The following is a 23,286-nucleotide window of genomic DNA, read 5'->3' as shown; positions in this document are numbered from 1 at the left end:
TGAGGTTGTTTCTTTTGGTATTGGTTCTTTTTAGTTCACACAAATGATCCCTTTACTGCACCTGCACAACAAATTAAAAATACTCTGATGTTAAAAGGAAGCGATGCTTGATTAAAAAAAAAAAAAAAAAAAACACTATTAAAATAAACTACAATAACAGCACTTTGGAGTCGACTGTACCTTCAGGGTCTGTTAAGCAAACTGGCACTGAAGTGTCACCCCTCCTCCTCCTCTATACAGTATGTACGCCACCTCCCACCTACTCACCAGGGCACGTACATGCAAATGACAATCTGTTGCCATACTAATTAAGGTCTAGGTCACGTGAAAGAGAGCTGTGTGAATCCTTCAGCTCAAAGTGGTGTTTTTAATGAACCAATCGAGCAGTGAGCAGCCTACAGGGAGAAATAGGTAAGCACTGTGATGTTGTAAAAACAGGGCGTCAGGAATCATCTTTAGAGCAGCGTTTCAGAATATACAAGCAGAAACAAAAGAGACAAAAAGGGGAAAAAAAGGTGACATGATTTATTCTGCCCTGCCCATATTATGCCCACAGGGCTTTCCTTACTGGCTTATCGTCAAACCTCTCTGGGAAACATGACTCAGTTCTGCACGGCAAGTCAACCAGGAAATCGATACCATGATGTCACTGTGACAGCAGGTGGATATTATAACCAATACCGGGAATACACCGGGGAAAGCATAATCACAAATGCAGCAACATAATACTCCACGGATGGATTCTAAAAGTATAAATTGTTGAATGATTGCAACATCACGTCTGCTATGTGAATAATTCGGTCTTGAACTCTTGGCTGAGCTGTAGAAATAACATCCAGTTTAGTTTTAACAGGCTGGGCATTGGCGAGGACCGGAATATACGATACAACACTAAACAGGATATAAAGATCATGATACGATAAGTATTGTGATAAGTGGTAATGCTCCACATTATTTACTGGAAAGTGGAGTTGAGAAAACAGCTTGCTTTATTGACGAGTGAAATCCATTTATTTCAAAATATACATTAAAATATCTTTGGTTGCTGTGATTAGAATAATTTAGGCAAAATAAAAAAAATAATAACAAAACATTTGGGTATTTGGCTTGAGGGGCGGGTAAATGGATATAATATTGTGAAAGCACAGATCTGCCTCGTATAGTTAAAAATGACAGCACACAGTAAAAACAGAAGGGCGAGGTTACTCAGATGTTGCTTTGAGATTCAACTCCTGTCTTTATTTGTGAAACGGTGCTTTCTTATTTAATATCTAAACCTTACTCTAAAACATGTCACCTTCCCTTATCAGAAAACAGGATTGTTAAAGGATATCATTGCAACATTGCATTGGCTAAATTACACAAGCCTTTTCTTGAGTCAGAATGTGTTTACACAATCCTTATTTATGACTTTGAGCTTTTCCCCTCATGTGACGGACAAAGACGTGTGCCTTTGTTCAGGCAGGGACATGTGGAGAGCAGCCTTTTGCTAATGGAGTCTGGTGTGAGTGATCCTTGTAGGAGACCTGCGTGGTGTGAGGGAACATACAGATTCCTGCTCGCCTGGCCATTTGCACTGAACCGACTTTTACAAATGATCCTGCTGACCACTTCCTGGTCTTCAAAGCACCAGGAAGCGGTCAATCCATTAAGAAGACCAGAAGGGATGAGAGAAGTTTAAACATCTCTGTACAGTCTCATCACTGTGGAAGTTTACAATCTAGATATTATATAGCCATCAAGAAAGTATTTAAGGAAATCAACCGACAAGCTAATGTATCCATTCTTACATCAAAGTGTTAAATACCCATATCTCATTTCTGTCAAATTCAATTCTATTCAGCTCTGAATTGTTTTGGAGTAAACAGTTACTTCAGTAACACGCCGCAAAAGAGAAACGTTTTATGACTCCCGGTCAAAATCCTTTGCTGGTAAAGCAAACACCGGGGTTGATAAGAAACCACCTTTCTTATCCGACAGGCTAACAGATCACATTTCCTTTGTGCAAATTTGATCCTTAATATTGATCCAGTTCAGTTTGAACTCAGTCGCCTCAGACTGCAGAATCCCTGTTGTATCAATAGTCAAAAAAGATGCTCTTCTAGTCTGTCAAACAAAAACTCTCTTATGAAACAGATATAAGATTGTGTTGCATCATCTCCTGTCGCATCGTAACAATCCCGATCCCATTTCTGTTAATGTCTATTGCCACATTCAAACTGTGAGCTTCATAGAATGGGATTTCATCTGTTTTATTGTAATGCAAATGTTTGCTGTTGTTTCTATTTCTGACGATATCTACAGTGATAATACAAACTTCACTAAACTAAACTTATCTAGCTCACTATCCGACAATGTTCCATCAGTGCTGTCAATCAGTGGGTGCTTCTACATTCCCCATTAGCCTTAGAGAGCATCCTAACATTCAGACATTTTCCCTCTGTCTTTTGTGAATATAGCAGAGCGTTCCCCGAAGCGCTTGATTCAGCCTCATTCCAGCAGAGACGTGTGAAAGTCAAGCATCTCTGAACACACAGCCAGACACGTCTGCAGCTTTACACTTTGAATACATTATTCATCAGAAAACTCGAACGTTTGCAGACCCCGGTGTGGCATCGTCTCTTATGAAATCTGGTCCGACTCTGACCCTGTGGCTTAGACGATGCTCTACTGGAGAGGCATGCTAAATAACAAGACACAGGATTTACAAACCACATACTTGATCAACATGAGGTTTGATTCCAGGAACGAAAAGATACATTAACCTTCCAATTAGTATGTTAAAACAGAGGTGATCAGAGAAACAAAAAAACTTCATTAAGGACTGAATATTTCCAACTTATAGGGTGAGCTACTACAAACCAGAACAAAAGCAGACACCATGTGTGTATGCAACTACCTATAAAAACAATAAACCTACAGAAACATTATCACTTTATAGAAAGACGTGTGCTAAGAAAACCAAACCATACGCACAAATCACTATTATCTGCCCTCAATAAGCTCTTTTGGGACAATTTGACAAATCTCTCATTCGACAGTTATTCTGTGAGGCATGCTGGGTTGTGATTTTCATTTCATAATTAAAAACTCTTGAGATGTAAGAAATACAAATCCCCCATCAGAGTGAGACAGGACGTTTTGCTTTGTGGAGGAAATTCATATTCATGGCGTGTTTCCTGGGATAAATTGTGTGCGTTTCATTTCAGTGCAAATGGAAGAAGCACATTTCATTTTTTTATTTTCTGAAACAAGACATTTGCTTTGTGTCCTTGATATAAAAGGCCATGCATCAAGGCTAAGTCGAGTCATGTAGCCTTTTCATCACACCAAAGTGAGGAAATATCATTCTTAAAGAGCAGCCATAACAACAAAAAAAACTATTCTCCCGTTTCCATGAAAAACTAATGGCCATGAAAACATCAATGTGAATGAACTTTCCAACCTCCAGTTTCCCAGGTAATGAGATAAGACCGCAACATCTGAAATTCAACAACAAACCAATAAGCTGACACGCACACATAACCCACATCACCAAAGCCTGTAAATATATGTTCACACAGACCTCCCTAACAACACACACACACACACACACACACACACACACACACACACAGAATGACAAAACAGAGGCCATGGCAAGGACATCATCTATCACACTGACACATACAACACCCCGACTAAAAGAGACATCAGCACACACACACACAGACACACACACACACACACACACACACACACACACACACACAATTTCAAAGACCAGTAAACAACCAATATTCTCCCTCCATTTTTTAAACACTCATTGACCTTTTAATTTCACAACAACACAGTATACGGTAATAAAGACAAAGCTTACTGTGTATTATAAGGTTTACAGTTTTGACTTATTGGTTATATTTCTATAATTTACTCCATTTTGTGTGTAAAAGAGCCACATAAAGGTGTACCTAATAAACAGGTACGTCTGTTTGAGTGGACACATACACAGCTATGATGTCGAGAGCGTTGAAATGTAAACTATAATTCAAGATAAACAAAAAAATGCAATTAAATTCTTAAGTGTGTATGGCGTGTTTGCCAAGGTGTTGTCCAAACGGTTATAAAATGAGGATATTGCGAAGAGGCTCAGACTCGCCCCGGCCTCACCGCCATAAATACAAGGCGCTTGTCAGGCCATCGCAGCAGGAATGTGACAGACTGAGCACTGCACACCAGCACGTATGCGGCAAAGTGATCATGACCACTTTAATAACTATCAGGAAGATTTGTACTTGTCACTGGCTGCTTAGATAAACCATCCCATCCTCAGCGCTCATAAGCAGGGAAATAAATCTTCCCCTCTCGGCCTACAACAATAACAGCAATAGATCACAACAGAAACGACCCACTGGACTAAAATTGATTCTACCCCCCCAGTGGACATTTATGTTAGATCAGGAAAGATATGTAAGCTCGTCTAGTACAAAAACAGATTATTAAAATCCATAAGGGCCAGAAACTGTTCTGGATCAGTGGCTCAGATGTAATCACATTTATTACCACAGAGTCTATTAAAATAAAAACAGATTGCAGTTGAGACACCTGAAGGCTTTTGCTTCGCTCAAATTGTGTACTTAATAAAAAATACTAAACACAGTATGTGTCCGAACAAAAATCCCCAATTTGTTCAAGTTAGTAGATTTACAGTGAACTAATCCACTGTGTTTGCCACAGTACTCCACCTAAACTGTGCACAGTATTGTAAAAACTCTCAAACTGAAATAATGGGTCTCTCTTTTTTTTCTTTTTTTAGCTCAGTGCCAAAGTACATTGTTAATTACATATCTGAGTAGAAACTCAACCTTTTCTTACTAAGCCAACAGAGCAGCAGCTGGAAAATGCTGACACTGGTATTTTTTTATTCCTGAAATCTACAATTGGCCGACCCAATTCAACTTCATCACAGCTGTCAACACAGATAAGCAGTTCTTTCATGTCCGCTCAAATGTACATGTTTTTCCACCTCGAACACACACAAATCCAATTAGTTTCTAATTGAGTGTTACAAGGCTCATTGATTATGACAGAAGCTCTGCAGCAGGCTGAGCTGCAGAAATATATCCCTAGTAATTAGCCGTGCTGCACCCAGGAGGCCTTCAGCAGGCATGACTTAATATGAAGGCAATAATTCTCAATATTACTCAATTTGAATTGACTTTTTCCAACAATTAAATCTTAATATTTTACGGTGAAGCAAATGAAGGATGAAAGAAAAACTATTCTTATTTCAAAGCAGATACAATTACATTTCTTTTATTCATCTGAGGAATCTTAAATCAAAACCAGACTGATGGGTTGAAAACAGCTTGTGTCAGAAGTATGTTCAGCTTCAAGTCAATACCACAAACTCCACAATCTAATATACTTTCTTTAAAAGGGAAGTCATAAAGCAGATCGCTAACTCAGTTTTTTTTTAAGTCATGACAGTGAGAGTCAGCTGGTTAATAATTATAACGCTGTGCTTTTCCTCATGAAAACGGATGAACAGCAGTCAGAGGGGTTGGTGTACTTACATGTTCATTAGAAGGTCATTAGAAGGTCACGTCTTCCCAGTCTGAAGTCGAAAAGCATCAATAGCTTACACTTGAAATCTCCACTTCAGTGCCTTTTCTTACACTACAGGAGGGAAGAATAACAAACAGTTCTTAGATTTAAAAAAATGTCATGCAGTTTTTAAACCCTTAATGTAAAATTGTTAAACACAAATAACAGCATTGCGATGAGCATGAACAGGTATGAGATGGGACCATAGAAAATCATTATATTATTTTAAAGGTATGCTTTGCAGTCATACAGTCAGTGTGTCAGTGTGACATTTAAAAGACAGAAGAGTCATGTGGCTTCAGTCATAAACTTTGATGGTCATCTTGTTGCCACACTCTTGATAAAATGATGCTCATACTGCACTACTCTAATTTAAGTCTTGACATTTGTAAGATAACTGCTTTGTACTGAGGGAATGACAGTCTGGGGTTTATCAAAATAAAACAGCTGAACATAATATTCTTACTTCATAGATGCAGTTTCTCTTATTCCAACAGAAGCAGTTGCATTTGCAGTATGCAGTTACATTCAAATATAGCTGCAACACAAATGCTCACCTTGATTTAAACCACAAATGAGAGTTAACAATAGCATGACAAAGTACATATCTTGGATTGCTTTTTTTTTCGAATATAAAATACTGCCTCAGTTTTAACTTGAATGTGAACTCATAATTCACCTCTTCATATGTTTCACAACAACTTTGCATGCAGCAGCATTTTTTATGGTGTTCTCCCCACAACAAGATAGAGGCAGGTCAAAGTCCCAGCCAGACTCCACATGAATGGTGTGCAGGAAAAAGAAAGATTGCTCTTGAAATTGTTGTTTTTTTAAGACAGTTATTGATCCATTGAGAGTGTATAGCAAAAACTGATGCAGACTCTGTCATTTAAGGTTCTTCAGACCGAGACAGACACAAGGTGCACATAAGGTAAGACATTTCCAAGGTAAAGTGCATTGTAGACTGAAGGTTCTGTTTGAGGGAATGCAACAAGGTCAGGTAATGCAAAAAAAAAAAAAAAAAAAAGCCTTTTAAAAATCTTTGCATTTCTGGCGTTAAAGATGTTGGTAGCTTGAGTTCAGCTTTGAATGGATTCATTCTGCCACACCTGTCTGGCCCTGCAGCACACCTGCACGCGGACGGTAAGTAGGCTGACATGGGTTTTTACGAGCCGGTGTAATTGATAATAAGTCCATCCACGATAGAACGATCGTGTGTCGCGAATTAGATCGCAAATAATGAATGTTTGCCTTTCACAAAGCGAACGTTCGTCGATTAATTTATCAAATAGTTCAGGTTGAATTGCTTGCTGCTGTGGAGATGGTAGACGTTTCAGAGCATGTGCATGGAATGGGCACAGGTGACTGTTACCTGCTGCTTTCAGGCTGAAAGTCTCTTTGTTGTCGGGAGATCAATCTTAACTTCAAAGGCATGAAATTTGTCCACGATGAAACCAAAGCCAGAGGATCTGTCTGCGGCTGATCTCTGCACACAAAACCAGACTAGCATGCTCAGCTGGGGGATTTAGGCCAACAATGATCCGCCTGCTTCAATACAGCACCAACAATGTATTTGTCAAAATAAAGTGCCCCTATGTTCAAAGGGGGGAAATCTATCTGTGATGTACCCTGGATTGCTGAAACTGTAATATTTGTAACATGGAAAACTCCAGTGTTGTAGTCCAGCACTCAATCAAGCCAGTTTTATAATAAGCCAAAAAAAATAAAAAAGTAGTCACCTTAAAGGTAGACCCACTGTTTTTACAGGCCTTTTCATGCGGTAGTCTTTGTTGTAGCCTAAATCTTATGAATGATTGCATAACGTCTTCCATTTTGAATGTGTTTATGGATGCTTTAATTGATGATGCTGTCCAATAGGGAAGGGAATCACAGGGTAACTCTCCATACCATTTGTGGCCCAAGATAACAATATTGTCTGGATACAGTGATTCTGCTATAATTAATGTTTTACAATCAGACAATCCTATGTAGGCAAACTGATAAATCTTGATGTGTATATGAGTGAAGAACATAAAATGCCCCCTAAAAAGGTAAATTGCAGGATTTATTTATTTATTCAATACAGTTTGGTCTCAATGTCACCTTTAAAAAAAAACACTTAATTATTGTTTTTCTTTATACTGCTGTCTGACATTGTCTTGATCTCCATACTTCTCCCTTCTTCAACTTCTTCTTCTGCCAATCAACTTCTCACCACAGTGCCGTATGCTCATTGTGTCTTTACCCACCATTAGCAGTCTTGAAGTAAAGACGCAGTGAGTCAAATTGGCAGGGAAATCAGCAGAGCGCCATATTTAGAAAAATAAATAAATATTAATATTTTGAACCAGCAATTTAATTATTGTATCTAAAGAGTAGGGATGGTGACAGACTGTCACATCCCACACCTCCTGTCTAGACTGTTAATGGATCAGCATGATTCAACTGTCTGTTTTTACAAGGATTTATTGATATTTTCTACAAAAAGGCTTTATAGCTGACATCCTAAACCAAACACAACTGACCTGTCCGTCTTGATCAAACCACTTCTCTGTGATGTAATTATAACTGTTCAAAGCATTCTTTGTTCAGTGACCCCTTTATTTGGGCTGCTTTGTCTTCAGGAGCACATTTGATTTTGTGGCTTATGTGCTTGAGAAACCCTGTTTTCTCAGGAGTTTTAGGGGGGAAATTGTGTTGCTTTTTAAAGAAGTGTGACTGTAATCCCGGCATAATGAGCGTATTCTGACACAGAGGCAGTGTTGCAAAACTGAAATGTGCAGGAATGCAGACATGTTGCACAAGCTCTTTACAACCTTTGTTTACATAAAGGTACATATAAAAAAGAAAAGTAAGTGCATTTGTTGTTGCTTGATTAACCGTGTTGCAGGAAGAAAATAATTGGAGTTAAGGTGTTGCCATGACCCCACGGCCTCCCTCTGTCTGTGTAGCCCTCACATGCTTGTACTTTACTTGCTCTGGAGGCTCTGTGATCAGTTTCCCCTTTTTCATAATGATCTTCCCATGATTAAATCTGTTGAATTCAACAAGAAACCCCTGCTGCCTAAATCCAGCTGTTATGTCACCTAAGAAAGAACCGCTGTACGATCTTGTCACGTTTTGTAGGAGGCATGGGGAAACGCCAATTTAGATCGCTGTAAATAGAAGAAGAGGAGAAACAATTGACAAAAAAGTTAAAAAACTATGACGTAGTGCAAAATTCAAAGAAAAAACATTACATGTGATGGTTAGATTTTCTTTTTGTTTGGTTTATTACCTGAGGTCCAAGACTCCAAGAGGATTTAATATGTTACAGGGTTTGGTCATGACTCAGGAGTCAGGACTCCACTGAGGCAAAGATCCAACCTGGTGGGTTTAGATGAGCCATGAAGGTCACACAATGCCATATGAATACATTTTAGAAAAATATAAACGCGTGGAATGTTTGTAAGTTTTGCAATGAATAAATACTGGGACGACTGAACAACCTGTACTTAATCAATCGATAAAATGGAATTAAATAGCTGACGATGAATGCCCTAAGTGCAACAACAAAACTACAAAAATATTAAATGTCCAATGGTGTAAAACATAAAAAGTGAAAATCCCATTTGTTTTTTTTCTAGGTAAAATATAAAAAAATTTTTTTAACATTGACGTTTAAATTTCATATAAACAACAAAAGTTGGAGAAACATGTCGGGCACATTCACAAGGGGATGTGATTGGAAATTGATGCGTATCTGTTTGAGACAGCATGTGATAACTTTATGTGGTGTGCAGTGGCAGCTTCAAATTATTCTCTTAAAGTATAATTTGGATATTTGGATTAGCGCACATTAAAGAGTTGACTAAAGACCATTGTCATTTAAAAAATAATAATTCCTCGGGACAGTGTTACTGTACTTACTGATAAATCAGTCTGATTCACATATAAAGCTGTAAAACTGGAGGGTTAAAGAAGATGACCTACCGTTTGGAAATTACAAGCCTTAAAACAATGTTGCTTTTACAATTTCTTGTAAACAGCATGTTAAACTCCAAAACCAGTGTTGTAACCTTATTGCAAAGTGTTTGGTTTATAAAACAGTTTTCACATGGAAATGCCCTTGGACACCTTTATCTAAATGTATCTGTGAAAGACAAAGTGCTGGGTTGAATGAACCTTTCCTTGATCCTTATCAGGCTGAAGGTGCAGAGTTGTACACTGAGGTGTCGTCCAACTGTCTGTCTATCTGGCTCGACTTGATTCCTTTTTTTTGTTCTGCTAATTTACATAAACCTAGTTTTGGTAACCTTTCCAAAATGTAACTGATCCATGACTGAAAGGGAACAAAGCGAGAATTTCCCTGTTATCAATGTGGAACTCCTCTCTGACAGAAGAGACTCCTCTCTTCCAGCAGCCTGCGGTCCTAACTTGAGTTTCATAACCCTGCACACCTCTCCACTTCAACCACAGGCCACAGGTCTAATAACACTTCCCCAAAAGTAGATGTAATCCCAGTAAGCGGCAGGTGGCCTTCCAGATTGGCTACTTGGATCTCAACATTTTTCCCTCCTTTCACACACAGCCCCCCTCTCACTCTCTCCTTAGGCTCCCAGTGTGGTGGTAACCCTCAGCTGAAAAAGGGCCTTTTGCAGGGTGGAGGCAGCACGCTCGCAGCAGCCAGGACCTGTCACATTACTCTCAGCTCTACAGCGGGACGAAGGCACCTGAATACAGGCTGTGAGGGAGGGTTACAAGAGTGCCAGACGCCCCTCTGCTGCAGCTGAGAGTACAGCTTCGGACCTGGGAGAAACTTTTTCCTCTTGAGTGAAGGGGATTGCAGCAGCGTGACGCCAGAGATTGGGGTAAAAAGTGCTCTGGCTACTTTTTAAGACTTTGGATCTGATAGAAAGAGAGACGGCACAATGGATCAGGGTGCAGACTATGAGTACCCAGACCTGGATCCTCTGCCATCCAAAATTGAAGCAGAGTAAGTCCATTCTTATCCTTTGTTTGTGAACTTCAGACCAGGACTTAACAACTAAGTGTTATTTTTTGTAGTTTTTTTATACTTTTATTATTTCTATACAATCCCTGTCTTAAAGAAGTAAACTATGGTTAATGCTTCTGTTAGTTCCACAAACTGTCTAACTCTGAAAAAAAAAGGACGCTTGGCACACTTTGCCTGTGCAAGTATCAGTGTGAGGTAATGTGTCTGTTCACATCTCTTGTCCTCTTACAGTAGAAGTGGTCTCATTTTCATGCCTGGAGTGAACATCTTGTGCAGGAAGTTTTGCCCATGTAACCTTCCAGAAACTCTATGACACTGATATCATAACACAAGTGCATTATGCCTAAAATAACTCACCGTTAAGAGTTTTATTACAAACTTTAGCCTCAGAAAGCTAAGCTGTAGCTCATGGCACCATGCAAAGTTCCACAACTGTTATTGATCTTGGTCTTGTACGTTATTCTTTATACCCATAATGCAACTGGGCATATGCATTTATTTCCTTCTGAGCTGTATGACTTAATCTTAATGTTTTACCATTTAAAAAAAAAAAAGTCCCCATAAAGACAGTGGTGCCACGCGGTTATTAGCAAGAAATACAATGTGTATTAAAGCTTCAGATGATCAACACGACAGAATATAATGGATATGTAATTTGTCACCCGCTGCTTTGTTTAGCTAAATGAATACAGTTGTCATTTAAATGAATACACCGTGTTGAGTTGTGGTCTGAAAAAGCTTTTGTGCTGCCTCAACTGTAGCTAACTGTTAGATTTAGTTCATGCTTAATGTCCTGCTGTACCTCCTCTGAGTATTCAAATCTTAATTTAACATTTCCTACATTTGCAAATGATCTGCTGTCCGACTGCCGAGTTACAAATTTCCACATTGTTTGGAAGGACGAAACTGCTGGAGGAAAAAATCCAAAAATGAACTCTGGAAAGCTGCCTTCTCTTACGTTAACATTAACATGTAGTATAGCAGTATTTTTCTCAATACATCTGCCAATTTAGGATCTTTGATTTATAAGGCTGTCTCTGAAAATCAGAGTCGTAAAACGCTCTATGACCAAGCATTCCTCCTCTTTCAGTGTCCTGTAACGTGAACATAGGCATTTGTTGTTTTCTTCTGTGTCACGCTGATACCAATCCGGTTTAAAATGCAAATCTCTGCTGCAGGATTTCAGCTGCGAAGTTTCCAGCGACAAATGGTGCTCACAGTGACGTGTGAACAGATTTAGTGAGGTGTAGGACCGCTGAAATCCTTTGGTCTTAAGTTGAACTTTGTTTTGCTCATGTGTGAGTGTTTTGTTCCCTTTTTTTAGAATAATCCCTCCATGTGACCCTACAGCTGATGACAGACTCTACCACATATGCATCACTGCCATATCTGTAAGTATACTTCCCTGTTGGATTAATGTGACACGACATTACACAGTCCTGAGAGTCGCTGGGTGTTTAGACACAAAGCTTTCCTTTGAATAAACTCATTGAGATGAGATGGGTTTCTTGGATAACATAACGTAGAACATTGTTTTACTGTAAAAGTCAGCTATTGGTAATCTTACTGATATTGTCTATTTGTAGCAAAGAACTTGGATCATGTGTTTATCAAAGTTAACCTTTGGGCTCTTAATGGTAAAATTTCAATAATGATCACTGTCACTTTGTTTTATCCTGTGCCAAATTCCCATAATGATTCCCTTCTTGTGATGTGTGTTGTGTTACTTATTGGTCCAGACTGACCTTTTTTTTTTTTTTTAAGATTTACTTTTGGCTTTTTACCTTCATTAGAGATATACAGAGGACAGAGTTGGAAATCGGGGAGGGATAGAGGGGACTGACGTGCAGGAAGGGAGCCACAGGCTGGAGTCGAACCCGGGCCGCCCATGTTGAGGCCTAATAGCCTCCATACATGTAGACGCACACACTAGCCACTGCACCACCGCTGCCCCCCAGACTGACCCACTTTCTGTCCTTGTGTTTCCTAAACGTTTCACAGGTCATGACAGGTCACTGAACCCTTAATGGTCAGTGATCCTGACTGATGACAATTCTTTCACACCACATCCACAGGGAACACTAATGAGACATCATTTTGTGGCATCAACTCTTTTTTAAGTGCGGAGCAGAATGAGACCTGAACACCAGGGAGTCCACAGTTGCAGAGAAAACTAACTGATGAATCTTTTCCCCCCAGTTTGTTGTCATGCTGATCCTTGCAGTGTTAGCCAGACGCACAAAGGAGGGGTACAGACAGAAAGGACTCCCGGGTTTACTCAGGTGACGCTTTATTTGATGTTTTCCTAAATGACATGAACCACATGGTTAAATGTGATATCAAAATAGTTGCTAGCTTTTTCGCACCATATTGCTCACTGTGTGGTCCAAGTCATTGGATTACATTTTGTACATTTATCTGTTGACCTGAGAAAACTCTTTGGTTTGCTTTTAACCACATTCTAAACAGAGGGAGCCATTGAAAGACGAGTTCTGATTGTAGAACATTGACAATATGGAAACATTTGAAGATGTTGAAATAAAAGTGCGTCATTGTGGAACTTTTATAAAGGAACTCAAAGTAATTCTGATATCTGGTGTTTTTTTCAGAACACTTAAAATAACATCAAGTTTTTAAATATTCTTAACTTCAAGTTGTTTTTTTACAATTCCATGAATATATTTGCCCTAATTAATTAGATTGGTTAGCCCATTCTCTTGAGGCCTAAACAACACTGCACTTTAGGGAAACCTGTATGTGTGTTCTTGGAGGTTTTCACTGAAACTCTTCATTGTTATGAGTTAGTTTGTTATACTCTGACATCATCTCAGTGAAATAAAAATTAAAGCACAGTAAAAAAGAGTCTGATATAGTTGAAGCATGTTGTTATTTGTGTAGTTTGTTAACTTGAACTTTTTATGCCCTCAAATGGTTCCTTTTGAAGTTTGTCATTTCTGCTCAATAACTGCTTCGTTCGAATGTGAGGCTGGTAACACGGGGGCTCTAAATACCTGCTGCTTGATTTCACAGCCCAGTCAACTTCCTGGATCATACGCAGCACAAGGGCCTGGCAGTGGCCGTGTTTGGAGTGCTCTTGTGCAAACTGTGGGGTCTCGTTTTATCGCCAAACCCCTTACCCTTCACATCAGACACAGGGAATAAACGTAAGGACATTTATTTGGTTCTTTATGCACTAGCATCATCTGCGTTAACGCCCTTTACAGAATGTAAATCATCTATAACAACCTTTGTGTTTTTTAGACTCGTTTGTTAGTACTAAAAGAATTGTAGGCTTTTTAAAATATTTCTCCATTGCTGTTTTTCACATTATGTATTTATTCCCATGTGCCTCTGTTATTTTCAGTTTGGGAATGTTATTGTAGGTAAGTAAGTAAGTGACATTACTGTAAGAATTGACTGTATTCAGTCGGTCCGTTGAATTTTACAGAACCACACATTACTCTGTGAGGTTTGAGGGGCCAGTTCAGGAAAGATGGATCTTAAATCACTATGGTTAATGCTTCTGTGTCTCCACATTTTCGGGGACTCAGTTTGTGTGATGTGTAAACGTGGAGCAGAAGTAGTTTTAAGACCTGAATCACAGAAATCAGTACATGTTTCTTTTTGGCACACAGACTCTTCACACACTTTTGCTTTATTTGCAGAATATTGGGTGATACTGGGAGTCTTCTACTACCCCGCACTGTACTACCCCCTCCTGGCATGCGGCACTTTACATAACAAAGTTGGCTTCGTACTTGGTAGCCTCTTGTCATGGACACACTTTGGTGTTCTTGTCTGGCAGAAAATCGACTGTCCGAAGGATCCACTGGTATGTCAATATGACTTTCAGTCCTTTTATGTAGAAGATGCATATTTATATTTTCGATGTTATGATGTGTTATCTGTCCAATTATCTGATTTATTTCAAAGACAAAGATGATTTGGTCTGGCCTAACCTATCAGAGGTGATGTTTAGTTAATTGCAAGAGATAAGTCTTAAAAAGATGAATATCAGGATTTTCTGTTTGATTCATGGATAAATGAAGTAGTTTAAAGAATGGCCACAGCTCAAAGAAATTAGTTGTGCTCTCTGCTGAACACAATTAAAAGGCTTTGTCACAGTTAATCAGTTCGGTCTGAAAGAGACAGTTTTTGGATAGTTTGTCTTTTCTCTGTTTTTATCCTGTGATGAGCTGGCACACACAGAGCTGCAGGGGAGCATCTGAGCTGAGCTGCAAGAAGGAGATGAATATTTTTCAAAAATACAGTTTTAATCCAGAAAGGGTTATATATATAATTTGAATAATAGATGCCTCTAGCACCAAATCTATTTGAGTTGTCATTTGGAAGTCTTGCATGTTTTCATTGTATTTTGGATCCAGTTCTGCCCTCACAGACTCCCACTGGAACATACTGAGCTATTTGTGCTTGGCTTTTGTGTCAATACAATGGTTTTTTGGGGGGGTTTTTTTACATTAATTGCCATTTTGTCCCCATTAAAACTCTTACCATACGTTGCCAGGAGATTTGAAGGGTTCTTATTCCTTATTTTCCAGATACACAAACACTACTCCCTTTTCTCCAGCCTGCCCCAGATAGCTTGCTTGGCATTCCTCAGTTTCCAGTATCCCCTGCTTCTATTCAAGGGCTTAAAGGGCACTGAGAAGGACAACGCCACCGAGGTAAGTTTTGATCTGAGAATAGTTCTTTTGGCATGCCTGCTCTAGGCTTGGACAGCCCATTTATAGAACAAATTGTTTGGCCTGCTTACATAACAAAGTAGATACAAGTGTACAAGTGAGTGTGTAGCCTACGTGAGCATCAGCTTTAATGATTAAAAAAAAAAAAAAAACTCCCTAAGACGCACATTTCTCCTGAATCCGTGCACGTGATGATTCTTTATAAGCTGCCTGCTAAAGAAGGGGCTTACCATGCTCCCACAGTCTAGGCTGAGGGGAAAATGTGGAGGCCAAAGCAGCGTGCGAGTTGCCTAATCATTTTAAGGAGATTTGACGTAATTGGTTTAGGTTATGTTGGAGATCAGATTATGAAAAGGTTGCCTTGTTTTTTTTCTCGGAGGAGAGACAATGCCATGTTTATTTGATGCTAATCTCAGTGTGGGTGTGACAAAACTGGTGTGAGGTGATTGTCTGGAGTTGCCCCCCCCCCAACCCCCCTCCCAAGGAATTACACGATGATTTAAATCTGTCAAGATACTTACCATAAAGCCTAATGTAAGTGTTTTAATAATGAAATAAATAAAACGGTCACTAATGTAAAATAGATCAGGAATGTAAAGGCTTATTTATCTACCCTAAAACAACTAAATTACTCAAGCTCTTTCACTCCTGTCCTTTTCTATATGAAATGTACCAATCATTTAGTTTCTTTAATAATGTTCATGTTTCTGTCAGGATCTGAGTAGCAGCTACTATAAGGACTATGTGAAAGAATTGTTTAAGAAGAAGAGCCCAAAAATGAGGTGAGAATTTGAGCTTTTTATCAAAAACACATGATTTGCTGCTTTGCTTCATGTTTTAAGTCTTTTGGAATCTCTTGTGAAATCTAACGAGCCTTTTTTAATGCAGTCTGGGGGAAACACGTTTTCTTTAATCATATATATTCAAGGACGATGTGCAGAAATGTCTGATTGATTAATGTTCATTTTAAAATGCCATGTTTTCATACCATATTTACCTTTCCCTTCAGCACAACAAGCACAGAGACACCAAAGCTCCCTCAAAGAATAATTGACGCTGTGAAGTCGTACATTTACACACCAGAGGAAGGTAAACATACAGTCTCTGTCTTGTCTGTGGGCATGACTTTAATTGATACCTCTTTTATTAAACTTTGCCTTTGTTCTTTTTTTCATCCAGCTTTCCGTTTTCCACTGAAGTTGGCAGTCTCTGGTGTCGTGTCATTTATAGTCGTGTATCAGGTAAATGCCACATAAACTGTACACTATACTGTTAGACGTTTAAATAAAATCATGACTGAGACATTGTAGCATACTTTAATATGTCTACATCTGCTCTACATTTAAAATGTCCAGTCATGATCCAAAATATGGCGTTATCACTACAATCCAGACTCTGGATAATATTTTTGGCAGTTGTATCACCAGTGGACTTTATGTGCTTTCCACTGTGTTCACCTGATAGTTAGTTTATAACCTCAAGTGGATAATCCAAGTAAAACACAGGTTCTAAGTTAGGTTTCCACATCTGTGAAGGTGAGATTGCGTTCCCCCCATGCTGGAACAAAAGTCGTTTCTTTAACGAACATGTGCTGCTTTGTTTTTGTTTGTTGTTAGATGGCTCTTCTGCTGATCTCTGGTGTGGTCCCAACGCTTCAGACGGCCCGTTCAGGAGTCACTGAAGACGTTGCTAACCTTTTAGCTGGCTTCAAGATAATGCTGTCTCCAGACAAATCTGAAGTGGTCAGGATAGTGGTCTATTACATGTGGTGCGTGGAAGGTGAGTGGAGAAGCAGAGGGGGCCATTTAGTTCTACGATCAATGCAGAATCACCTTTTAGTATTTAGTTGAGTTACTCGCAGCTGCTTTTTTTTGTTAATCTTCTGCAAGCTATGATAGTTTACATTTTTAAATATTTTTAATATTTTTGACGTTTACTTTTTAGTACTTTTTTAGTGCTTATATCTTACATCTTCTTTTAGACTACACATAAATCAGTTGAAGAGATTTTTAAAAGTAACACACAGAGTCTTTTACTCTGTTGTCTTTCCTTCATCAATCTCGTCCACAGTGACAATCACTGCTCCTGTGTCCATATTCATAGCTATAAACGCATTTGCAATTAAAACTGAAAGATCCAAGAAACCAACACAGGAAAAACAGGAAGTGAATGCTCCTGCTTGCTCTAATTGTCTCTATGCTTAAAGCACGTACAAACTGTTTCAGCCGCTCTTTAATTCAATGAAGCACACCATCTCCCTCCCCAATATTATTATTTCCCAATAATACATCATCCAGATCCTCACAAAGAGCGGATTATCTTAAACAGACATATCGCAGAACAAAAGGCAGCTTTTTGATAAAAAAAAACAAAACAGTATTGGTCTTCAACATCCATAGCACCAAAAAATGTTTTATTGTTTTGTATATGAGCAGTATGTGTTAATCTATTTGTGTTTGTCAATCACTATATTACTGGTCAGCAGGTGAACAGAGAAAGTTCTCACTCTTTAGAAGTAGCCTAAAGAATATAGTAAACACAATATACATTAAGTTATATCTTTTTTTTTTTTTCAAGCCTGGTTTTTATTTTTGTTCCATTCGATTGAAATGTTCTTGACTGATTAGGTTGTGTGATTTTTGTTCATTTTCGTGATTAAGACTTCGATCTGCAGAAAGTACATGTCGACAAATGATATCTCTGCTGCATAATTAATCTGAGTGACATGTGCTCCTTTCCTTCAGTGTGCTACATCTCAGCTATAACACTGTCTGGCTTGGTAAACCTGGCTATGCTCATGCGCTCTATGGTTCTGCATCGGTAGGTGTGAAATCACAACTCTATTTTCTTTTTTCTTTTTTTGGTCGTTCTTCTATTCCCTTCTCAAAGTTTCCAAGAACAGAGAGCACGCTTTGCATTCTGAACTTTTCATTTATAATGTGGTGTCTCACACAGGAGTTATTATAACATAATGGAGCACTAATATCCCAGACAGACAGAATAGCATTCACTCTGCGCTAACTGCTGCTGGAATGGAAATGGCTATTAAGATAAGAAATGAAAAACGGAGTCATTACCATAAATTACAGCTTATTAGAAGAAATGGGTTTCTGTATCCAGTATTGGATTGCATTTCGGTCTTAACCCATGCTAAATTAGCTCTTTAATTAACAACGCAAGTTTTACATACACTAATGAATCAGTTTACGTTCTGCATAGTGTTGCTTTTTTTTTTTTTTTTTTTTTACTGTGTTTTTGTTTCTGCAGGTCAAATCTGAAGGGGTTGTACAGAGGAGACATCTATAATGTTTATAACTGCCAGAGAAGCATCAGGGCTTCACGGCCGGCACTCGTCTGCTGGATGGGATATTCAAGCTTCACAGCAGCTCACATCTGCATCGGTAAAGCTAAAGAAACAATAAATTGTAGGGGAAAAAAAATATTATCAGCAATGCTCTGATTTTGTACATTATTTTATTTCTTTAGAAATGCTGGTTAATCTTAGATGTTATGTATGACATTGTTTTTTACAGACCTGTAAAATGTTTGCTCATCAGGTGTTGGATAAAGTTGTGACATACAAAAAAATCCTCATCTTATTTTCAGTCAGCCATTGCATTGTGATATTTCATCCAGTAAAAGGCTTCCTTATTTTTGGTTTCTAAAAACACTTTTTAAAAAAACTAAAAACAAAGATGAATCCACCTTGAAACTTTGGTCTCTCCCCTCTAGGCATGATGATCCAGACCTTGGTGTTTTTCCTCTGCCTCCTGGTCGCCGTCTTCCTCATCATCATACCTGTCCTGTATCAAGAGAACCTGATCCTCTTTAAGATCCTGTTGAGCATGTGGTGAGGGTCGTAGCATCTCTTTGCCATTAAACCTCTCCGAATGTTAAGTTAATGTCTTCAGAAAAAAAAAGACCTGGTTTGACATGCTGCGATGCCAGAACTTTATAACTTTGGTTTTACTTTATCTTGAAGATTTGACTGCATAAGCTCGTAAATTCATGTCTGTGGGGATGAGTTGACACTATCTCGGTTCCTGTAACGGAACACACATCTAGTTGCTGTCCTATACGTGTATAGTGATGGCTTTTTTTCCAAGTATTTTGCTATCGTTCTGACTTTTTGAAGGACATGATTTACAGGTCATTTTGTCTTTTCAGGCCCTTCTGGCTGATGATCATATTGGCTGTGTTGATTCAGCACATCACCAGCAGGTTCTGCTTCATCAGAAAAGACGGAGGCACACGAGACTTAGACAACAGGTAATCTTTGCCATTTGTTGACTCCTGTATTCAAGTGTTAGCATGAGTTGCAGCGTAGTCCTGGATTTCTGATGCATTCTATCAATCTCATTTCCAGGGGTAATCTGTTCCTGCTCACATACCTGCTGTTTCCAGTCAATGTTCTGATCGGGGTGCTGCTCTCGGTGTGGCGAATGATCATCACGGCACTGTACAACATCGTCCACATGGGACGCATGGATATTAGTCTTCTGAACCGCAGTGTGGAGGCTTTTGACCCAGGTGAGCCAGATATCATTCACTCTGTTAAGATGGTTAAAAGAACCAAACACAATTCCATGGTCCTGTTTGCTGACCAGAACGATGCATCACGTCAAGCTCACTGTCGTCTGAAATCAAATAATTCATTGTCATTCGGGATTAATACTAATTTATATTTTACATTTTCTAGTATTGCTAAGTATCATTCAGACAATGGCAAATATATTCACCTGGTTTTATCATTGTACTTTTGCCTTTGTTAGATGCTTTCAGTGGGGGGGGTTTTCACTCCCACTATGGAGACTTCAGAGAAGCAATTATCTATGAGCAAATGCATTTCTTCTGATCCCACTCAGAGGCCAGAAATGTGCATTATGTCGACTTTACTCCGGCTAGAGCTCAATGCAGCACCTATTAGATCTGTATTTTGTGCTCTGCGTACAACTGTAATTGTGCAGCGATCTCTGAAAATGGGTGAAGATTTAAGACGTCTATTGTCAGGAAAAGCAGGTGGTTTAAAAAAAAAAAAAAAAAAAATGTGATTGTAAGACCATTATGTGTGATTGCCTCAAATCCAACATGGGGTGCAGTCCTATGTGTTTATTGCTTCTGCCCAGTCAGTGACCCCCCCCCCCCCCCCCCCCCCCCCTTCCCTCCCTCTCTCTCTCTCTCTGTCTGCCTGCAGCCTACCGCTGCTATGCTCATTATCTAAAGATTGAAGTGAACCAGTCCCACCCGGTGATGAAGGCCTTCTGCGGGGTGCTGCTGCAGTCTGTTGGCCAGGAGAACAACTCTGCACAGAGGTCACGGGATGCTGAAGAGGGTCTGTAACACAACACTTACCTACAGTATACTCATCCAGAAACAGCTAGTGATACGGATGACACGTTTTACCTGTTGGGTCGGTGTATTTAAAGCTAAAACTGTTGGGTTTTTTTAAGTTCATATTGTCAACAAATCCCAGAAAAAGACCAAAACAAACACTTGAGGCACTGTTCCTGCCAAACATAATCCAAACAATAGACTATTGTGCATTTTTTGGAACATTCTTCTATTGCAGATATCGTGGTCCAAAGTGGACCATAATATCTATGTTCGAGGAATAAAATAAAATGTGGCACAGTGGACCAGAATAGCTTATTGAGGCTGTGGTTAAGGTTGTGGTTATTAGCAGTTTCTGGAAAGAGTCAAGATCAATATTACAGATTAATAGGCAATTACAGGATTTTGCGAAAAGGAAGATACTAAGTCAGGTGAGCGTTGGTATGGGTTTTCCATACGAATAAGAAAAATAAAGAATATACAGCCTTCCCTTTTCAGATAAACAGTGTGGTTGTATCTATATTACAGTCTGTGGGACATTTTTAATTTCTCTAGGGAGGTTTAGCATTCAGCAGCAGGTCACTGTAACACATAATCAGATCATAACACTGTATTGCACGAGCAGAAAAAATGAGAGCTCGGTGGTTCTGATTTAATATGTCAGGAACAAATTGAGTCACACTGTGGAATAATTTACAGGCCTGCTGCTGGTCTTAATCAAATCTGTCATAAACTAATCAGCTGTCCATATGGCATGCCCACACTCACCCGATTCCTCAGCTTCTGTTACCAATAGACAATATAATACTTTAGACTGGTAACAATTCTACATTTATTTAACTAAAGAAATTAAATTGGGGGAACCAGCAGCCTAGTGGTTAGTGCATGCCACCCAAGTACGAAGGCTGTGGTTTGAATCCGACCTGTGGCTGCTTTCCCTGCATGTCATTCCTTACTCTCTCTGTCCCCCTGATTTCTGACTCTATCTACTGTTCCATCTCTAGATGAAGGCATTAAAAGGCCAAAAAATAAATAAACCTTTCAAAAAGAAAAAGAAAGTGAATAGGTGATAGTGTGACTCAAACAGAAGGTGGGTGGAAGTCGGGGTCACTGAAGTGAGCAGAAACATACCTCTATTTATGTCTGTTATCTAGTCCAATGACAAACATGTAGTGTACATGTTGCTTGTTTGCACCCAGAGAATAATGCATTATCAGGAATAATCTTTTGTAATACACAGATTAGCTCTTGAGTAGTTGATTACACAGATGAGCTATGCTAATTGCCTTTTTCGTATTCATGTAGCCCAGGGGGCTTAAGCTCTCAGTGCATTAATGGCGAGCCCAACATGCTGTGATTGCTTTCCATTATTACTCTTCTTGTAGTATCTAATTGCTCCTGGGTGCCCTTAAAAATAATCTTTTCTCATTTTAGATGGGATAAAAAATATATATATTCTTGCAAACAATTGGTGATATCATGATGTCCTTGTGTCCTCAGGGATCCAGCTGGTCCAGCAGGAGAAGAAACAGCTTAAAGTGTCATGCACCAAAAGGGCCCGCAGGCACTGGCAGCTCCTCTACACCCTGGTCAACAACCCCTCCCTTGTGGGCACCAGGAAGCACTTCCAGTGTCAAACTGCAGAGAGCTTTCTGAATGGAAGTCTCAACCGCAGCAACAAGGAGACAGAGCCTGCTGCCAGCAACTGAACCTAATTAAGGATTGGCTGCAATCTTTTTTGCTTTGGGGGAAATCCTACAGTCATATTGTGTTTCATACCTGCTGTAGATGTGGTGAAAAACATGCACTTATAGGTCAGTGCCACATGTAGAGGTATGAACAAAGCCCTCCCCGTCTGAAGATTGTGAGTCTACTTTGTGTCTTTGTTTAAATGTTTGAGCCACAGTCTGCAGCCTGATGGAAGCTTGCGTGGCACTGACCTCCCATCCATTCTCATAAGTCATTTTCAACACATTTATGTGCCTCTTTTTTGATAACACTTATCACGTTTCCACTATGTTGGTATTATCATAAAGTGCAGATAACACACTTTTGTCATTGCCCTAACTTAACACATGACAGGCAATTCACTGAAGTTTCATTTTAAAGAATGTATTACATCATAGAGCATTTCACTATTTATGAATTCACAGAATGAGCTGTTTTCATAGGCTGAGTAAAACGTTTATTTTTTCAATTGTACACATTTTGTGAAATTAGCAATAACCTGTGGAGTACATGACCTAAAAATCTAATTAAACTGTCGATTTTTAAGGTACAATACCACTTGCTGCTTCCAGCGTTTTCTTACTATTGTCTTTCTTACTATTGTCCAAACTCTTGTTCATCAACAGTACTTCGTTTGTCTCTATCTTTACATCTAAAATGTTGACTTTAAAGTGATCATTTCTATTTCTGTATTTTCCTTCTAATCACTGTGAATAAATAAAACCGAAATAGTCATTTTTGTCCTTTCGTCTCTATCATATCCAAGTGAAGGAAAATGATCAGCGACTGAAATCGCCGCAGTGTTGTTTTTAAAATTAGAAAGAACATATGAAGTCATTGACCGGAAACCCTTCTGTAAACGGGCATGACAATAACCAGAAAAATATCATTTTCTAAAATAAGTCAATTAATAGAACTCTAAATTATTTTTTTTCCAGAAAC

General features: G+C 39.0%; 1 protein-coding gene across 3 annotated transcripts; it reads left to right on the top strand.

Moving 5' to 3' along the window:
- Window positions 1-6,337: 6,337 nt before the first annotated feature.
- stra6 (signaling receptor and transporter of retinol STRA6) lies at window positions 6,338-23,079 on the top strand. 3 transcript variants are annotated; one of them, XM_079346405.1, is made up of 19 exons: window positions 6,338-6,373; window positions 6,481-6,517; window positions 10,180-10,561; window positions 11,907-11,973; window positions 12,782-12,864; window positions 13,613-13,746; window positions 14,248-14,414; window positions 15,142-15,267; window positions 16,000-16,067; window positions 16,295-16,374; window positions 16,465-16,526; window positions 16,902-17,064; window positions 18,030-18,105; window positions 18,553-18,686; window positions 19,018-19,135; window positions 19,453-19,554; window positions 19,652-19,815; window positions 20,480-20,617; window positions 22,117-23,079. In XM_079346405.1, exons 3-19 carry the CDS (start codon window positions 10,497-10,499, stop codon window positions 22,323-22,325), a joined length of 1,956 nt encoding a protein of 651 aa, XP_079202531.1. In that variant the 5' UTR covers window positions 6,338-6,373; window positions 6,481-6,517; window positions 10,180-10,496; the 3' UTR covers window positions 22,326-23,079. The 3 variants fall into 3 exon arrangements, with proteins under 3 accessions (XP_079202531.1, XP_079202530.1, XP_079202529.1); XM_079346404.1 differs by lacking the exon at window positions 6,338-6,373 and having other exon boundaries at window positions 6,389-6,517; XM_079346403.1 differs by lacking the exons at window positions 6,338-6,373; window positions 6,481-6,517 and adding an exon at window positions 6,640-6,729.
- Window positions 23,080-23,286: the final 207 nt, after the last annotated feature.

This window comes from Symphodus melops (assembly GCF_947650265.1).
Source record: "Symphodus melops genome assembly, chromosome: 6".
In the NCBI taxonomy this organism is placed as follows: Eukaryota; Metazoa; Chordata; class Actinopteri; order Labriformes; family Labridae; genus Symphodus; species Symphodus melops.
This window is presented reverse-complemented; position numbering and strand designations above follow the sequence as displayed.

Excerpts from the sequence above, each read along its gene's own strand:
- stra6 (XM_079346405.1), top strand. The coding sequence starts at position 10,497 with ATGGATCAGGGTGCAGACTATGAGTACCCAGACCTGGATCCTCTGCCA. Across the intron at positions 16,375-16,464 it reads CATTTACACACCAGAGGAAG|CTTTCCGTTTTCCACTGAAG; the intron begins GTAAACATACAG and ends TTTTTCATCCAG. Across the intron at positions 18,106-18,552 it reads CGCTCTATGGTTCTGCATCG|GTCAAATCTGAAGGGGTTGT; the intron begins GTAGGTGTGAAA and ends TTGTTTCTGCAG.